The 18,747-nt window shown below is 44.2% G+C and overlaps 1 protein-coding gene across 1 annotated transcript; it reads left to right on the top strand.

Annotated features, from left to right (window-relative positions):
* The first annotated feature begins 15,591 nt into the window (after positions 1-15,591).
* LOC123187732 (uncharacterized) lies at positions 15,592-18,308 on the top strand. The gene is made up of 2 exons (XM_044599658.1): positions 15,592-17,086; positions 17,839-18,308. The coding sequence occupies exons 1-2, from the start codon at positions 16,021-16,023 to the stop codon at positions 17,919-17,921; spliced, it is 1,149 nt and encodes a 382-aa protein (XP_044455593.1). The 5' UTR covers positions 15,592-16,020; the 3' UTR covers positions 17,922-18,308.
* The last annotated feature ends 439 nt before the right edge of the window (positions 18,309-18,747 follow it).

Below are 18,747 nucleotides of genomic sequence, written 5' to 3'. Positions count from 1 at the left end.
AGGCCAATAAACTTGATGTCAATGATACCCAATATGATGGAACATGTAAAGGCAGTTCTTCAGAAGACTTGCAGAAAGATGATGAATCCTCTTCACCCCACAAGGTCCTTGCTCTAACTTGGCCTGTGATATGGGTACAACATGCATATAATGTCCTAGAGTGTATCTACTCTGTTGCAATGCCATGTGCTTAGCATGCTGATCATGCATGTAAATATGCCATGCCTTCCTGTTTTACATTCCGCTAGCATACAGTTTTACATTCAACTAGTGTTTTTTTGCTGTGTTTTCCTGTCATATCCCTAGCTCTTACACCATACTCCCTCCGTCCGGATTACATGTTGCCGAAATGGATAAAAAAGGATGTATCTAGAACTGAAATACGCCTAGACCCATCCATTTTTTCCGGATGGAGGGAATACATGTCAATATGTCATGCCTTTCTATTCTTCAGTACCTATTCCATCTCGCTGCTGCTGCATGTTTTATAATTAAAGCACCATTCTTCTATACAAGGCATGCAAGGGGAAGACGACTATGTTAGAATCTGAAGGGTTACAAACAAGGCCTTTGCAAAAGATCCAAACACTAGGAGATAATAAACCAACTCCAGTTTTTATAGATACTGCTCCAGCACAGAGAAACCCAACTCCTACTGATAATAAGCAGATTCCAGTGGCCAAAGAACTAGTCCGCTCTAGTCCAGCAAAAATATGTCAACTCAATCCTAAGAAGCGTGTGCGTATCCTTGCATCATGAAATTTTATAGCATGCTGATCATATTTTCTACATGTTTCTTACCCATCTCTCTTTTAGAAAATAAGCTTAACAGATAGAAGATTTTCTGCAATGGTATCGTTTATGAGGAAAGATTCTTGCAGGAAATCTCTGTGCTCCAATGTAGATGTAAGTACCTGTTGTATATCACTATATTTTTACATCAGCATGTATTTTGTTAATCGGCGTGAATCCAAGCTTTATCTGATCTAAATTTAGTTGTAGCAAAATGTATGATTAAAGGCCACAATGTTGATTTTGCAAGGAAAACTGCCTGGTAGTTTTGCATCCTGAGCTGCATGAGTGTACTATCTCATATCAGTGGGTTTGAATACTTTGGTTCTGCAGTGGGTTTTTCAGTGTTTTTTTACTGTGTTGTCCTGTTGTATCCCTAGCTCTTACATCATACTCCCTCCGTCCGGATTAAATGTCGTAGAAATGGATAAAACTAGATGTATCTAGAACTGAAATACACCTAGACCCATCCATTTATTTCCGGTTGGAGTGAATACATGTCAATATGTCATGCCGTTCTATTATTCAGTACCTATTCCATCTCTGTTGTAGCATGTTTTATAACCGAATCACCATTCTTCTATATAAGGCATGCAAGGGGAAGACGGCTATGTTAGAATCTGAAGGGTTACAAACCAGGTCTTTGCAAAAGATCCAAATGCCAGGAGATAATAAACCAACTCCATTTTTCATAGATACTGCTCCAGCATGGAGAAACCCAACTCCCACTGATAATAAGCAGATTCCAGTGGCCAAAGAACTAGTTCGCTCCAGTCCAGCAAAAGAATGTCAACTCCATTCTAAGAAGTGTGTGCGTATCCTCGCATCATGAAATTTTATAGCATTCTGATCATATTTTCTACATGTTTCTTACTCGTCTCCCTTTTAGAAAATAAGGTTAAACGATACAAGACTTCCTCCATTGGGATCATATTCGAGGAAAATATCTTGCGGGAATTCTCTGTGCTCCAGTGCTGATGTAAGTACCTGTTATATATCATTATATTTTTACATCAGCATGTATTTTGTTAATCAGCGTGAATCTAACCTTTATCTGATCTAAAATTAGTTGTAACAAAATGTTAAAGGCGCCAATGTTGATTTTTGTAAGGAACATTGCCTGGTAGTTTTGCGTACTGAGCTGCATGAATGTGCTATCTCATATCACGCACATTACTGAATTGTTGTGCTTCTCTGGTTGCCCATTCATTCATTGTGTCAATGTTGCTTTCGTATTACCTTACCTGGCTGATGATAGCTGTGCCATATTGTGTTAATTTGGTGTAGACTAGTTGCCCAAACGTTTGTTGTGTCAATGTTGCTTTCCTATTATTTGACTTGGCCAATGATAGCAATGCTAGTGTGTTAATTTTGTGTAGGCTGCTGAAGATAAGAAGACAAACTCTAAAAACAGCAAGGCAACCCCATTGTTTCTTTCCAGTAAATCTAGGCCAGGTAATATGGCAATAACTCATGATTAATCTATTTGGTTCCCGTCCTAATTTATGTTATCATGCAGTGGTCAAGACACTCTCCACTATCAATAATACAAGCCTGCCAAAATCGCCATCTGAATCTGTTCAATATCCTCTGTCTCGAATGCAACAGAATAAATGTATGTTTGTGAACCAATTAATGGTTGAAGCAATGATGGAAATGGTGGATGAATCAGAGGTGCAGAGTCGTGCGACATAACAACTGATCAATGTTTTCAGAGACAGTGTGGCAAAGCGGCAAGAACTTGCCCACATGCTTATGGGCGCCATCTGTGCTGAGGTTGCAGATTGTGACGTTGTAGATGGTTAGGTTCTGCTCATTTATTTGCACTGGCATCAATCTTTGATTGCCCAGTGGATGTAATTTCCTGTAATATATTCTGGATGTGCAACGTTATTCCCTGTATGCCATACCTTTGCTCGTCGTAATGGGCTCAAATTATCTAATTTGGCCTAAATACATGAACGAACTTTAGTGGGCCCATTGAGTTAATGGGTCGTTACTAGGCCGAAAGTTAATGGTCGGCCCTCTTACCTCCCGGGTCGTTAACAGGCCGACATCGAAGCGGGCAACAGGTGGCCCCAATTTATTTCATGGGCCATTAACAGGCCGTTACTAAGTTTGGGCTACATATGGCCCAACTATATTGTAGGCCTTTAGCAGGCCGAAAGAGACAGCGGGCTTGTATTGGACCATGAAGAGCATGGGCCGCTAAGAGGCCGAAAGTCAGGTCGTATTGTAAACGGCCCAACTGTGTTGTGGGCCTTTAGCAGGCCGAAAGAGAAACCAGGCTAATATTGGACCATGAAGGGCATGGGCCGTTAAGAGGGCAAAACTAAGGTCCGACTACAAATGGCCCAACTCATTTATGGTCCGTTAACAGGCCGAAAGGCACACAGGGCTGGGAATTGGCCCAACACTTAAATGGGTCACTAAAAGGCCAAAACTTAGGTCCGACTACAATTGGCCCAACTGATTTATGGGCCGTCAACAGGCTGAAAGTGACACCGGGCCAGAAATTGGCCCAACACTTAAATGGGCCACTGAAAGGCCGAAACTCATGTCCGACTACAAATGGCCCATCAGATTCATGGGTCGTCAATGGGCTGAAAGACACACCGGGCCAGAGATTAGCCCAACATTTAAATGGGTCGCTAAAAGGCCGAAAGATGTACATCCTGAAAATTGGCCCATCCATTAAATGGGCCGTTAACAGGCCGAAATCTCATCGGGCCGATATTGAGCCCAAGTAATAGCGGGTTGTTAACGGGCTCGAACTGATGATGGGCTGCAATGGTGTCAAATCTTTAATGGGACGAATTGGCACATCTCGTATGGGTCGTGGGCTTAAATGGACCTAACACAAGTAGGCCTTATATGGGCCGACCTGCTAATTTTTACTGGGCCGGCCTTTTTCATCGGAATGGGCCACTGTTGGGCCGTGCCATGTGTCAACATATCATAGGCGCCTATCTGACCCACTGACAAGCTGACACGTGTTTCGTCCGGCCAATAAGAATTTTACATGTGGAAAATTCCCATTGGTCGGGGCTGTTAACGGGTTATCGGATCCAAAACCCGACCCGATAGCTTAACGGTGTTCCGTTACGGTGGATGCCACGTGTCGGTCACTCTTGACGAAAGCACTTCTATGACGCGCGATTTATCGTCATGGAAGTGGACACTTCCATGATGATAATTTTGGTAATGTCATGGAACACTTCTACGACAGCACAGGTATGACTATCTTGATTCTGTCATAAATTTGTCATGGATGTACAGGCATGACAAAAAAAAGCGACCTACTGTGACAAACACGTATCATCATGGAAGTGTTTTTTTGTAGTGCAAAAGGCGCAAACGGTCCCGGGCCAGGTAAGGTGGCACCCGTGGGAATACCGTGCGTGAGGCCGCAAAGTGATATTATGTGTTACATGCTAGATCCGTGTGACTTAGGATCGGGGTCCTGACAGCTTTGGTATTAGAGCCTGACTTCCTGTAGGATTACCAAGCCAAACTGGTCGAAGTCGAGTCTAGAAATGCTTTAGTTATATAAGGTAATTGATTGTGGAAGGGAACATAAGGATCTTTTTACTCCTTATCTGTGTGTCATTCTGATTCTGAGTCACCCTCATCTTTTCTACAGGGTTAAGAAACTAGGCCTTCTCATCTATCTATCAGGATGACGAGTTACTATGCTAGAGACTTATAGCAATGATGGATTCAATTCTCAGTTCAGTTCCTACTACTTCCTTGTGTTGACAATTGGTCTTAGAACCTTGCTATTGTGATGTTGAGTGGTTATGCCACCATTTTGCAGGATGTCTCAAATAATTTTGAGCATTTACAGCCGTTATGTTGTCCGAGTCATCCCATGTTTCTAAATAGTCTGATGCATTTGCAAATCCCTTCTTTCCATTCCCGATGTTCCTTTGGGCCAGATTAACCACACTAACTAGTGTGTTGAGGTACTTCATTGCCTCGACATATATGTTGGAGCTATTATTATGACCCTAGGTGTCTTAGAATATCACCTAGAAATCTAGCCATGTTTTGTGTTCCCAGTGTGATGATTCTGGCCATCATTCTCAAAAGCATTCTGTGATGCCACTTAGTTAGTAGGCATTCTATTCCTGGGTTCTTGAACCCAAGATTCACCCTACTTACTTCATTGTGATAGTGTTTGCTAGTTCCTTTAGAATATTAGTAACCTTTGTGATAGTCCTCGAGGTCCGTGGTATTCCCTTTTTCCAAATACCATGAACTACTTATGGCAGAAGTTCCTCGCTGAACCCAAAGATCACAACCAGAGTGCTCTTGATGAGTTCTCGATTCTATGTTGTGACTCTGCCAGTTCTACCTTTCTGCATGGGTTATCCGGAAGAAATATGTTGAACTCGTTCGAGATGCTAATCTATGCATCCACAACTCAAAAAATCGTATGTTCCTTGAGTTGCCCCTCTTTAGTTGTATTTCGGCCTTCATCTATCAGTTGATAGTCAAGAGCATGTGTGCATTCATGTTCAGCGATGCCTTTTACTCTTGTGGTCCGTCAAGCCGCTCTAGTTCATAAGGACTAGGAGAAACAAACTCCAGTACCTCATTCATTTCTTGGATTGGGTTAAAGCAGTTGTATTCCGCAGATCAAAATGCTAAACAGCTTTTGTTCTATTCTACCTTGAAGTATTACCCCCTTTATGTCAGGATTTTCATGAGAATTGCACCACCTCTTATGAATTTTTGACATAGTGATACTTTTTGCCATCATTGTTCACTCTTCGGTTCCCGTGTTGTTGTAACCGGAATGCCGACAAGTGAATCGTGATGTGTGAAATCAATACTCCTAGCAACTCCATTGCTTGGTAGTTAAGGACAATATTCTCATTCTTAGCATGTTGGTTATTGAATCACCATCCTAGGACTGATTGTGCTACCTAGTCCATTTTGTTGGTGCACTCTTCGATCGACGAGTTGGGAATTGTCAAATCCCTTGCTCTTTTGATCATATCATCTTGCCCTGAAAAGCAAGATTGTTCTCGAGCTTAGTAGCATATCGGTGGTTCGTAATTTTTCGAATATCTTCTTGAAAGTATTACCAGGTTGTCACCTGACCGCTATGTTGAGTTCGTGATCAAGTTGGTTTTTCTATAAACCACCCTTTCTCCAAGGATCTATGTTGGATATCCCTGAGATAGTTTGTTAAGCTAAACAACAACTTGGAGAATTGGAAGATAAATCTTTGCCTTACTTAGTTCATTCTAAAGGGATATCTTTTGAGTGTGTGTGTGTGTTGAAGAAAGATGACATCTTCATCGATTGGTCCTCGTGATCAGTTGTTGGATCAATTATCTTGTAAAAACTTTGATTTGAGTGTGGGCTATTGTCAAATCAAATCAGAACCAACGATATTCGTAATGCTGTCTTACTCGTGGTTGATCCCTCGAGCATACACCATTACATCTTTGGTCTGACCGATGCTATCACCTTGTTCACATAATTGTGGAATTCCATTTATATGGAAACTTGGATGAATTGTTGCTGAGCCCATCGACAACATCCTTATCTTCTCCATAATTGTGTTGAACGTTAAGCTAGTGTTGGAAACTTTGTAAGCAATGCCTTTGTGTTCCGTTCATGAAGCTTATGCTTGGATGGAAGAAGTGACTTCCTCGAACTCATGTGCATTCTATGCAAGTTGCCGTCATGAATCCGAGAAACATTGTTTTTGCTTCCTCTGGAATCATCCCAAGTTAGTCACGCATATGTGTGAAGTACTCTATGGTTTGATAGGTTGGCCGCCTCCACTCCATATGTGTTTCCTAGCACACCAAGTCACTGATTGATTTTCTCAAGGAAAAGGAGTCTGTTGTGTTAATTCTAGATCATGCACAAGACTCTAATATCCTTGATGATGGTTCCCAACCAGAACTCGGTAGTGTTTGTTGTAAGACTACTATGTGGTCATGTTTGTCTAGGACAGCGTGTTCACATGTGTGTAGCAGGACCTGCTCATGTTTTGGAGCTTGCTACCATAGTTCATTTCACGAGAATCTTGCAACGGCATCTTGTCGGTTTGTGTTGCAGACCTACGTTTCCAGACATGCTGTTTGAAATATCATGTTACCAACCAGATCTGAATCTCAGGAAGATATGATGGTTAGAACTTTTCCAAGATCTATGATGTAGGCTCCGGCAAGGTTGATGTTTTGGCCGACACACCTAGTCGGAAGATCTATTATTGGAGCATCTTGACTGATCAATTTGACCATCGTCTCCATGAGGATATTGTGCGACTTATTTTAGAAGTTGTTCCTTATGGATCCTTTATTCTCCCGAAGCCAGACCTTTACTTGATATTCCAGATATCGAATGGTATTGGGTTAAGCTGGTACATCAAGGAGAACATTAGAAGCGGAGTGCTAAATGTCTCTCGGTCGATCATCCAGATTTTGTTTCCTTGGCATCGCTAAGGTGAAATATGAGAATGTGTTGTCTTCCTTTGCATCTGCATCATCCATCACTATTCATCATGGTAGTATGATGTGCTGCCAAGATCCTCACTATAGATGTTGATAAAACCCTGATGAATATGGAGATGCTCAAGTTCTTGAGAGTACGCTCAGACACTAGGTTATATCCCCGATATCAATTGGAATGTGCCTTTAGTTTGCCGGTTATTCTACAACCATAGTTTCCTTTCCAAACTGAGCATGCCATTTCTTCGAACTCCTTATAAGGATCGTTTGTAAATTGCCTTAGGCTGGTATAGAGAGTTTCATTGGTATCCATATCAAAAGTAATTCTTTTTGCCACTCAAGGGAATAATCTATGAGTCACCTTCTCCAAGGTGCCCCGTTTGTTATGAAGGGCAATCAACTCCTCGCTACGTTGACACCCGTTCACCACCTTCTTAAGTGTGGAATTTTTGCCTACCCAACTGAACCCTTGTCATCTACTTCTTTCCATTGCACCTGATGTGTGTATTGAGTCTCAACTCGAGAGATGTTACTATGTATCATCCTGTGAGTTGATCATGAGTTGCTCGATCTTTGAGGAGATCGTTTCCTATAGAATCTCTTTTTGTCGTCATCAAGTTGAATGAAGATCTCGAGAGCAAGGATATCAATATCAACATGAATCAAGGAACCAACGTTCCTATGAGGGGCAATTGGATCAAGAAGATTGTGTTAGCTTTGTGTCCCCTCTGTCTTCTTACCTCACGTCTTGAATCTCGGGACAAGATTCTTGTTTAGTGGGGGTGAGTTGTCACAGCACTAGTTTAATGCTTGTAATTAGTGGCATTGCATCCATGCATCATATTTAAATTTCTGAAACTTGAATTGAGGATTGTTGAAGCCTCTAAACTTTAATCAAAAGCACGTCAAAGAACCATGGAAAATGCATTCAATGTTACAAAATGGCCTTAAATAATGTTGGTTATATTTGGCAGAGGTTTTTGCACCAAACCAAAAATAATGAACATTTTTAGGAATATTTTGGCACTGAATTTAAATCATTATTCTATTTGCATTTGGAATTATATTCATAACATGTATAGAATATATTTCCAAATACCCTGAAACATTTTATGTGCATTTGGAATAGTCCATTCAGCAACATAAAAATATTCAGAGGAATGTTTGGCATTATTTAAGTTCAACCTTGAATTTTTGAATAGTGGCAAATGTTTAAATAAATAGAAAACAGAAGAGAAGTAAAACAGAGCAGAACTTACCTTAGCCTACATGCGCGGCCTGCTATTGTTGTCAGCCCAGCTGTGTAGCTCAGCCCACCTGGCCCTCCTGCCAGTCATCTTCCTCCTCTGCCAGTAGGAAGAGGCAGGACGAAGCGCGCACGCGCCCGAGCGCGCCATGCCTCCACCTACTTGCTTGCCTCCCTGCCAGCGCAACACCATGAGCCCTCTCCGCGGTGCCGCCCGGATCGAACCCTCCCTCTCTTTCATACTCTCTCTCTTCCTCGCCTCTGCACCATCACGGCCGAACGCTGCTGTCGCTGCCGCTCGTAGTTGTCGTAGCCACGGCCTCCCCCTCGCCTCGCTGACGCGTACACGAGCTCCGCCTTGACTCCCTCGACCTCCTCGACAAACCACGGGTCAACTCCGGCGAGTTTGACTGGGTTTGACTCCCCTCTGAGTCACTGACACGCGGGCCCGGCCCTACTAATTAATCTAGGATTAGCGCTAATTAAACCAGGATAGTTTAGTTAGTAACTGGCACACGGGTCCCACGGGTCAGTTTGACCTAGGCCGCTCCGTTGATCGCTGACGTCAGCGTGATTTCATGCTGATTCAGTAAATCATTTACTAGATTTTGTTTAATTCTAAATAACCAAAAAATCCAGAAAATGATTCGAACTTTAAAAAATTTATATATGAAAAATAATTTATATATGAAAAATGATCAAAAAATCCAAAGAATATGTTTATGCCATGTTCATGCATGTGTGAGCAAGTTAACTCCACTGTTTAGGATAAAAATGATTAGGTTAAATTTGAAAAATAGGTTTGGAGTTGGAATTTGATGTAGTTTGAATTCCACTTCAATTAAAATGACTTGTCGTTGCATTAGCTCAATTCAGTACCTTAATACGTCATATCATTCATTTGCTCGTGCATTGCATTGAATTGAATGTTGTTTCTGTTCCTTTGTCGGTGTTGTTCCCTCTTGGTAGACGTTGTTCCGATGATGTGATCGATGACACTGATGAAGACACAATGCTATCTTCAGAAGTGCCAGTCAAGTAGAACCCTCTTGTTCATTCGATACAATCCCACTCTCTCGCTCCTGCTCTCTTTTACTGCATTAGGACAACAACGATTCAACTGTTACATGATGTGGTAGTTGAACCCCTTTCCTCTGCATGACTTGTCATTGCCACAGTAAATAGATGAAACCCACTAGCATGAGTAGGAATTGTTTGAGCCGTGATGTGCCTACTCATTCATGCTTGTTGTCATGCCTGCTACCGCTTAGAGTTGAGTCAGGTCTGATTCATCAGGGATGAATTGGAATGTGGTGAACATGTCTTACTATTGAGAGCTAAGTTTGTGAACTCGATTTGGTAAAGATAGCGTGAGAGGCCATGTAGGAGTACATGGTGGGTTGTCTCATTGAAACCGCCCTCAGGAACCGAGCACTCCAAGCTCTCTCGACTTATTAATCAACCTGATCTCTGTCCAGGAGTTGCAACTAGTTTCTGGTGTTTGTAGGTAGTGTTAGTAGTCTACCAAGTGGCACCAGGTACAGGTGGGCTTGGGACAGACTAGGTGCAGTGGCACAGTGTACCAAGCGTCGCCCGTTTGGTGGGCTTTGGGAACCCTGCTCACATCATTTGGGGCTGTGAGCGACACCCCAGCCGGATCTCCTTGCGGATGGAACCCAAATATGCGATAAACCTGGACTAAAGACTTGTGTGGTTAGTCAGGTCATGGCCGACTCCCTCGCCAGACTTCCGCTTGAAGGTTGCCGAGATACACGACGTGTACATGGTGGTAAGTGGCGAGAGCGTGCGTGAAGAAGTACACCCTTGCAGGGTTAACATCATCTATTCGAATAGCCGCGTCCGCGGTAAAGGACTTCTGGGTCGCCTATATAGTTCATAGACAAGTGAAAGTGGATACTCTAAAATGCGCAAGATAAGCGTGAGTGCTATGGATGGCTTTCTCGTAGGGAGATGGGAGAGGATCCATAGTGGTGTATTGATATGGTGAATATGTGGACTCGTGTGCGCCACCTCAAAACAGTTACCAGCAGTCGTAGTATAGGATAGCCACTGAGTCAAGTTGGCTTGCTGCAGTCAAACTCCACATCCCCTTTGTTGATACTGATGCATATGTAGCTAGTTCTGATGTAAGTCTTGTTGGGTACATTTTTACTCATGTTTGCTTAATTTATGTTTTTCCAGAGAGACTTCAGTCTCACTAATAGTTTCGCGTGGACTTCGACGTTTAGCTTGTTACCTCAGCTACGATCTTGTGCCCTCGGCAGGGTCTTGTAGATAGTCAGGCTTCTTAGCCTTTTTATTTGTAGTTGTCTGTACTCAGACAAGTTAAGCTTCCGCATATGCTTATTGCTTGTATGACTTGAATGCTGGGTCATCAGACCCATGTTTGTAATATCTGGCTCCTCAGAGCCTAATGAATAAATACATTGAGTCATAGAGTTTTATTGTGATGCCATGTTGTATTTGCACATATCAAGCATATTGTGTGTATGATTTTGAAATGCTTGGTATGTGTGGGATCCGACAATCTAGTTGTTTATTCTTGGTAGCCTCTCTTATGGGGAAATGTCTCCTAGTGCTTCCACTGAGCCATGGTAGCTTGCTACTGCTCTAGAACACTTAGGCTGGCCGGCATGTGTCCTTCTTCTTTCCTGTGTCTGTCCCTTCGGGGAAATGTCACACGTTGTTCTTTTAAGTCCTTGTAGTTTGCTACGACTTGGGTTAATACGTTGATGACCGACACGTTTGTTGCTGGGTCATGTATGCCTGTCCCTATAAGTTAGTGCCACCTTGGGTTTACGACTAGTCATGTCGGCCCGGGTTCTGTGTCAGGTGGGTGCTAGCGACACCATCATATACGTGATCCAAAAGGCGCAAATGGTCCCGTGCCAGGTAAGGTGGCACCCGTGGGAATACCGTGCGTGAGGCCGCAAAGTGATATGATGTGTTACATGCTAGATCGGTGTGACTTAGGATCAGGGTCCTGACAGTGGATCACTGGACAACGGTCAAGAACATCCTGAAATACCTGAAAAGGACTAAGGATATGTTTCTTGTTTATGGAGGTGACAAAGAGCTTGTCGTAAATGGCTACGTTGATGCAAGTTTTGACACTGATCCGGATGACTCTAAGTCACAAACCGGATACATCTTTATATAGAATGGTGGAGCTGTCAGTTGGTGTAGTTCGAAGCAAAGCGTCGTGGCGGGATCTACGTGTGAAGCGGAGTACATAGCTGCTTCGGAAGCAACAAAGTCTGGATGAAGGAGTTCATATCCGATCTAGGTGTAATACCGAGTGCATCGGGTCCAATGAAAATCTTTTGTGACAATACTGGAGCAATTGCCTTAGCGAAGGAATCCAGATTTCATAAGAGAACAAAACACATCAAGAGACGCTTCAACTCCATCCGCGATCAAGTCAAGGAGGCAGACATAGAGATTTGCAAAATACATATGGATCTGAATGTTGCAGACCCATGACTAAGCCTCTTCCACGAGCAAAACATGATCAGCACCAAGATTCCATGGGTGTTAGAATCATTACAATGTAATCTAGATTATTGACTCTAGTGCATGTAGGAGACTGAAGGAAATATGCCCTAGAGGCAATAATAAAGTAGTTATTTATATTTCCTTATATCATGATAATTTTTTATTATTCATGCTAGAATTGTATTAACCAGAAACTTGATACATGTGTGAATATATAGACAAAACAAAGTGTCCCTAGTATGCCTCTACTTGACTAGCTCGTTAATCAAAGATGGTTAAGTTTCCTAACCATAGACATATGTTGTCATTTGATGAACGGGATCACATCATTAGAAGAATGATGTCATGGACAAGACCCACCCGTTAGCTTAGCATAATGATCGTTAAGTTTTATTGCTATTGCTTTCTTCATGACTAATACATATTCCTTTGACTATGAGATTATGCAACTCCCAAATACCGGAGGAACACCTTGTGTGCTATCAAACATCACAAATGTAACTGGTTGATTATAAGGATGCTCTACAGGTGTCTCCAAAGGTGTTTGTTGGGTTGGCATAGATCGAGATTAGGGTTTATTACTCTGAGTATTGGAGAGGTATCTTTGGGCCCTCTCGGTAATGCACATCATGATAAGCCTTGCAAGCAATGTGCCTAATGAGTTAGTTCCGGGATGATGCATTACGGAACGAGTAAAAGAGACTTGCCAATAACGAGATTGAACTAGGTATGAAGATACCAACGAGCGAATCTCGGGCAAGTAACATACCGATGACAAAGGGAATGACGTATGTTGTCATTGCGGTTTGACCGATAAAGATCTTTGTAGAATATATAGGAACCAATATGAGCATCCAGGTTCTGCTGTTGGTTATTGATCGGAGATGTGTCTCGGTCATGTCTACATAGTTCTTGAACCCGTAGGGTCCGCACGCTTAACGTTCGATGATGATTTGTATTATGAGTTATGTGTTTTGGTGACCGAGATCGTTCGGTCCCGGATGAGATCACGGACATGACGAGGAGTCTCGAAATGGTTGAGAGGTAAATATTGATATATTGGACGATAGTATTCGGACACCGGAATGGTTCCGAAGTGTTTCGGGTTTTTATGAGAGTACGGGGGGTTACCGGAACCCCCGGGGGAAAGATATGGGCCATAGAGGGGAGGGGAGGCATCCCACAAGGGGTGGCACGCCCTCCCATGGGGAGTCCGAATTGGACAAGCGGAGGGGGCGCGGCCCACCTTTCCTTCTCCTCCTCCTACTCCTTCCCCCTTTCCCCTTTCGCTAAAAGGAAAGGGGGGCGAATTGGACTAGGGATCCAAGTGGGACTCCTCCCACTTGGCACGCCCTAGGCCGTCCTCCTCCTCTATCCCTCCTTTATATACGGGGGCGGGGGGCACCTCTAGACACATCAATTGTTTTCTTAGCCGTGTGCGGTGCCCCCCTCCATCGTTTACTCCTCCGGTCATATTGTTGTAGTGCCCTGCGCGGATCACATCACCATCACCGTCACCACGCCGTCGTGCTGACAAAACTCTCCCTCGACACTTTGCTGGATCAAGAGTTCTAGGGACGTCATCGAGCTGAACGTGTGCAGAACTCGGAGGTGTCGTATGTTCGGTGCTTGATCGGTTGAATCAAGAAGACGTTCAACTACATCAACTGCGTTAAGCTAACGCTTCCGCTTCCGGTCTACGAGGATACGTGGACACACTCTTCCCCTCTCGTCGTTATGCATCTCCTAGATAGATCTTGCGTGATCGTAGGAATTTTTTTGAAATTGCATGCTACGTTCCCCAACACTACACTCATTGACCCTACACACCTTGCTTCTACTCATGGCTCCATATACATATTCTTAAGCGCGTCTTTGATCACCCGTTGATTCTTTCTACAATTACAGATAAAAAGTGAGCCCACGTGTTGGACCAAGTGGGACAAAGAGGAAAAAAGGAGAACCATTGGCGAGAAATTGAAAAAAATGTGGTATGTAGTCATTTTAACATGACATGTATTAGAAACAGTTGATAACAACCCAAAATATCAAGGCAATTGTAGATTCGTCAACAAACTTTCTTATAAGGTGTAACACATATATTGAATTCTCTGCAGTTTTCCACACATTTATTTCAACGATATATAAACAATTATGATGGTGGCGGCAGGATGACGGCCTTTGGCGCTCTCCAGCGATGGCTACCATGGCGAGTTCGGCACGGATGCGACCATGGCATGACCTCGTTGGAGGCGGAAGTACTGGGCCATAGGCTCAGGCATGGAGAGGTTGGCGATGGCAATGGTTGCATTCCAATTTTAAGTCAGATTTTCGCTTTTACAGAAAATCCAACCGCCTCCAATCGCGAGTGACTCAGTGTTTATGGTAATCAACCCGCATTCCAGTTGTAAGTTAGATTTTTGCTTATCCCCTTATGTTTCTGATAATCAACCTACATGCTAGTTTTAAGTCAAAATTTTCTTTTGCAAAAAACACCCTGATAATTGGGTTAATCAACCTATAGTACATATCAAATGCTTTAAAAAATATTCATATATTCCAACCCTAACTTCAAATTTAACAAATTATATATGGAATTTGATTAGAAAAATGTTTATAATTCGAATATGATGTTGTTTTACCCGTTAACCATTTTAGAAAGATATTTAGGATGCAACCTTAATCAATAGCACATGATCCATCTTTTTTCCATACCGGTGCCGAGCCGGATTGAAAATGAACAACTCGTCAAAATCAGGATTGGAGACGAAAGAAACCATCTATAACCACGCATGCACTTCTCGCCAAACCGTCACATGAAAAACCAGATTTCCCATCTTATGCCGAGAGAGACGCCTTATGGTTGTCAACATTCAAACGCATTGTGATTGTGTGAGCACTGAAGCCATCGCCAGCAAAGGTTGCAAGGAGGATAAGAACGACAGAGATGGGATGCCATGTGTTGAAAGAAATTCGGTAGATCTATTGAGATCTTGATTCATGCTTATTGGGTTAGAGGGGTGTGATTTAAAAAAAAATCTTATAGTACTAGAACTTATGGAAGTTGGGATGATTCTATGAGAGAGGCGTTGTAGCACCCGAGCTCCAGTGCTCTCTATATTTGAACAATTTGAAATTCATGTTTTGGAAGTTTCAAAAAATGTGAATTTTTTTGAGGATACATATATACATTTTGAATACCCGTGGAAAGTTCTGGTACAAATCTCGTTTTGTTTTGCCCTATAGAAAGAAACAAATTTCTGACAGTATATAGGAGGAAAAGGGTGTTATTTCTGTCAATTTTTTTGTATTTCCTAAAATACAATGTATTTCTTTCCAGATTTTTACCAGGCCTTAGGAACATGTGTACATATTCACGTATTTGTTTTAAGACTTTTTAAGCATCCGAAGTGTGTTTTTTAAAAAATTTCAAATACCAAGAGCACTGGAGCTCGGTAGCTGCAGGCATTTTTCGTGATTCTATGCCCGTCTTTATTTCCCAAGCACTTGTAAAACGATATGTTGATCATTTGAGGAATAGAAGTCTTGATAATGTAGAGAAAATGCCCTCGGCAGCAGCAGAGCCCGAGAGGCCGGAGCCAAGAAAGGAGCAGAGGAACAGAGCCCCGCGTGTGGGCGCGCCGGCTGACGGAGGGATGAGGCGGCGCGGGGCGCGACAGCGGACGGAGGGATGCAGCCGTCTTCCTCGCGCCGGGGGGAGCTGCGGTTCGGGGATCTCTGGGAAATCAGCGAGCGCGCCACCTGAAGATCTCCATGGCTAGCGCCGCGGAGCTCGGGTACACTGCCCCCTGTGAATTCGAGTTCGAGTTCATTTCCAGTTCAGCCGGCGACTGGCGACAGCTGGTAATCCGATTCCGGCAAGAACCAGGAGCTCTCCGATGAATAAAAGCGCTTGCGGTGGGGGCAGCGGCTCCAACTCGATTCGCTCGCCTCCCTCCCCGATCCCCAGATCCAATCCAGGACACGCCATCGATGGCGGCGAAGGTGCTCCAGCTCCGTAGCTCCGACGGCAAGGTGCTCGTCGCTCCGGCGTGGGACTATCGCCCGGCCGCCGCCCAAGCCCTCCCGCTAGAGACGCGGGTGTCCTCGCGCGCCCTCGAGAGGGTGCTCCAGTACTGGACCAAGCACAGCCTTGCCAAGGCCACCGGTGAGTCCCGGGAGTCCCTGGCCCGCTGGGACGCCGACTTCCAGCGCCGCCTCGAGGAAGACGGCCTCGCCAAGGAGGCCGCCGCAGCCGCCCAAGAACTCCGCCGCTACGGCGTCGACCATGGAGGGCGTCCCCATCACCACGCCGCCACGGCCGCATCTGATGTCGCTGCTCCTGCCAAGGCGGCCCGTGTTGATCCCGTCCGTGTCTGGTGTGTCAACCACGGAGAACGCAGCCATGCGCCGGCGATGCCCGGCTCCTTCGATGCCTCTGATACTGCCACCACCTTGCCGGCCGCTGCTGGTGCTGACCCCGGGGACGTCCGGTGCGCGATCCGTGCCCGTGGGCGCCAGATGGCTGAAGACGAGGAGTCCGCTTGCCACCACCGCAAGCGCCCGGCTTCCAAGGCTCCACTCTGCCTGCCTGCCACTGCTGCTGCGCCTGTGAAGAAGGTCTCTCGTCAGGTCGCTTCCAAGGCTTGCTCTATCGTCGGCTCTACACCACTGCCTGCCACTGCTGCTGCGCCCAGTGTGCAACCGAAGCCGCAGATCAGCATGCGCGAACTGATCGTGAACGCTCGCCTCACCATGGCTCGCCTCGACAAGGCTCGCTCTGCCTCTGAAGAAGAGGCCAGCCGTCGGCGCGACATCGAGCGCAGCCGAGCGGAGGCCCGGCGAAAGGTGGAGCAGATGGCGAACACCGTGCAGTTCAACGACCCGTGGATCCATTACTCCGACGTGACCAAGTCCCCTGAGGAGCTGCTCCAAGCACGACAGCAAGCATGGCGTTATCAAGCTCACCTCCTCGAGATGGCTCGTCGACGGGACTTTGCTCAAGCGATGCAAATCCACAGCACCAAGGAAGCAACCAATTCCTTGGCTGCGTCCAGTGGTATTACGCCTTCCCTGGTCTTTTAGTTGCTTCCTAAACCATGCACACATAAGTTTCATTTAATCTTTGCATCTCTAGGTTCTGCACTTGCTTACCAAGATTTCTAGTGTTCTTTGAATCCCGTTCAGTCATTAGTAATTTTACTAGAGTGTCAGCAGAGTCTCCATCTAGCTAGGCAGCAAAAATCTTGTTAAGATGTGTACGGCATAGTTACACTACATCCACACCTGGTCCTAAGTTAAGGGTTTAAGTAAATAAAGGGCATTTTCAATAAATCAAAGTAAAGCAGATGAGCCTAAAAAGGAAACTCATGTACTGCAATTCCGGCACGAGACAGAGCGTAAGACGCACTCGCCGCAAAATCCAAAACGCCCGTTTGCTACCCGGCTTGTAGCAGGAAAAAGGAGTAGAATTGAACTTGTCGATACACACATAATCATGTGAGCTGCCTAGCGTTTGGAGACTATGCTAACTCTCCTGTAAAATTAATCTTGGCTGAATTGGATTCTTAGGCATTGGCAACTTAGTGAGTTAAAGTAGCAGTTTCCGAAGAGTAACATTGGTTAGTGAACTCTTGTGTGTCTGTGTGGGTGAAGCTTCGAGCTAAGCAAGTCCTTGATGTACCGACTATCAAGTCATACTGTAATCAATTTTGGATATGAATGAGAAAATTGTTGGCCTGAATTTTGCAGAGCATTTGAGTAATCTTTTCGTATCTATTTATTCTTGTATGCTTTTGTGGCTTCTTACAGCATTCTGCTGCTCACTGAGGCACAGATCCAATGGGTTCATCTCTGATTTCACAATACTTCGTTTGAGTGGTGATGCAACATAACCATGTTTGGGACAGTTACTGGTTAGAAGATTTTGTTGGTTTGAGATACAGCACTCTAATAGTCAAGAATGTGAAAAAGGTGGCATCATATTGCGGCCATCTGTCAAACTCACCACTGCCTGTCTCTGCTGCTTCACCTAGCGTGAAGGTGACTCCAGTTTCAACTCTGCGTGCTCAAAGGGGAATGCGGGATCTCAGCTGCAAAATCCCGAAGCAAAACCGTATTGTTGTTGCTTCACCAAACAAGCAACCTTTCTTGAGTCCGTGTCGGTGAACCTTCGAGTTAAGCAAGTCCTCAATGTACCGAGTAACGAGTCATGTTGTAATAAAAATTTCAGATATGAATGAAAAATTGTTGGCCTGAATTTGGGCACAGCATTTGAGTTATCTGAATTTGCGCACATTATGTTGCTTCTATGGCTTCTTAAAACACTCCGTTGCTCTGTTCAGAAAAGTGTGCGCTGAATGGTGATGCACATAACCATGTTTGGACTGTTATTATTAGTTAGAAGATTTTTTGGTTTAAGAAACTGCAGTCTAATTGTTTGAATGTGAAAAAGGTTGCATCTATGCTTCTCAGATCATATTAGCTTTTCATTTGAATTATGTGCAACCGTAGTCTTACATTCTCAGGCTCCTTGATTTTTTTTCCTGTTCACTGTCATTTTAAGGTTGCTCAAAAATTCTCTTGGCACTTGTGAAAATATGTTTTCACATGTCGAATCAGCAAGTGATGGATGTCTTCCACCTCTTGCAGTAACCATGCACAATTCAGAGAAAATAAACCAATATCAACGGAAAAAGACGAATAGAGATTCAGGTCATG

This window comes from Triticum aestivum, chromosome 2A, assembly GCF_018294505.1.
Source record: "Triticum aestivum cultivar Chinese Spring chromosome 2A, IWGSC CS RefSeq v2.1, whole genome shotgun sequence".
Lineage (NCBI taxonomy): Eukaryota > Viridiplantae > Streptophyta > Magnoliopsida > Poales > Poaceae > Triticum > Triticum aestivum.
The sequence above is the reverse complement of the archived record's forward strand: the minus strand, read 5'-3'. Positions and strand labels throughout refer to the sequence as shown.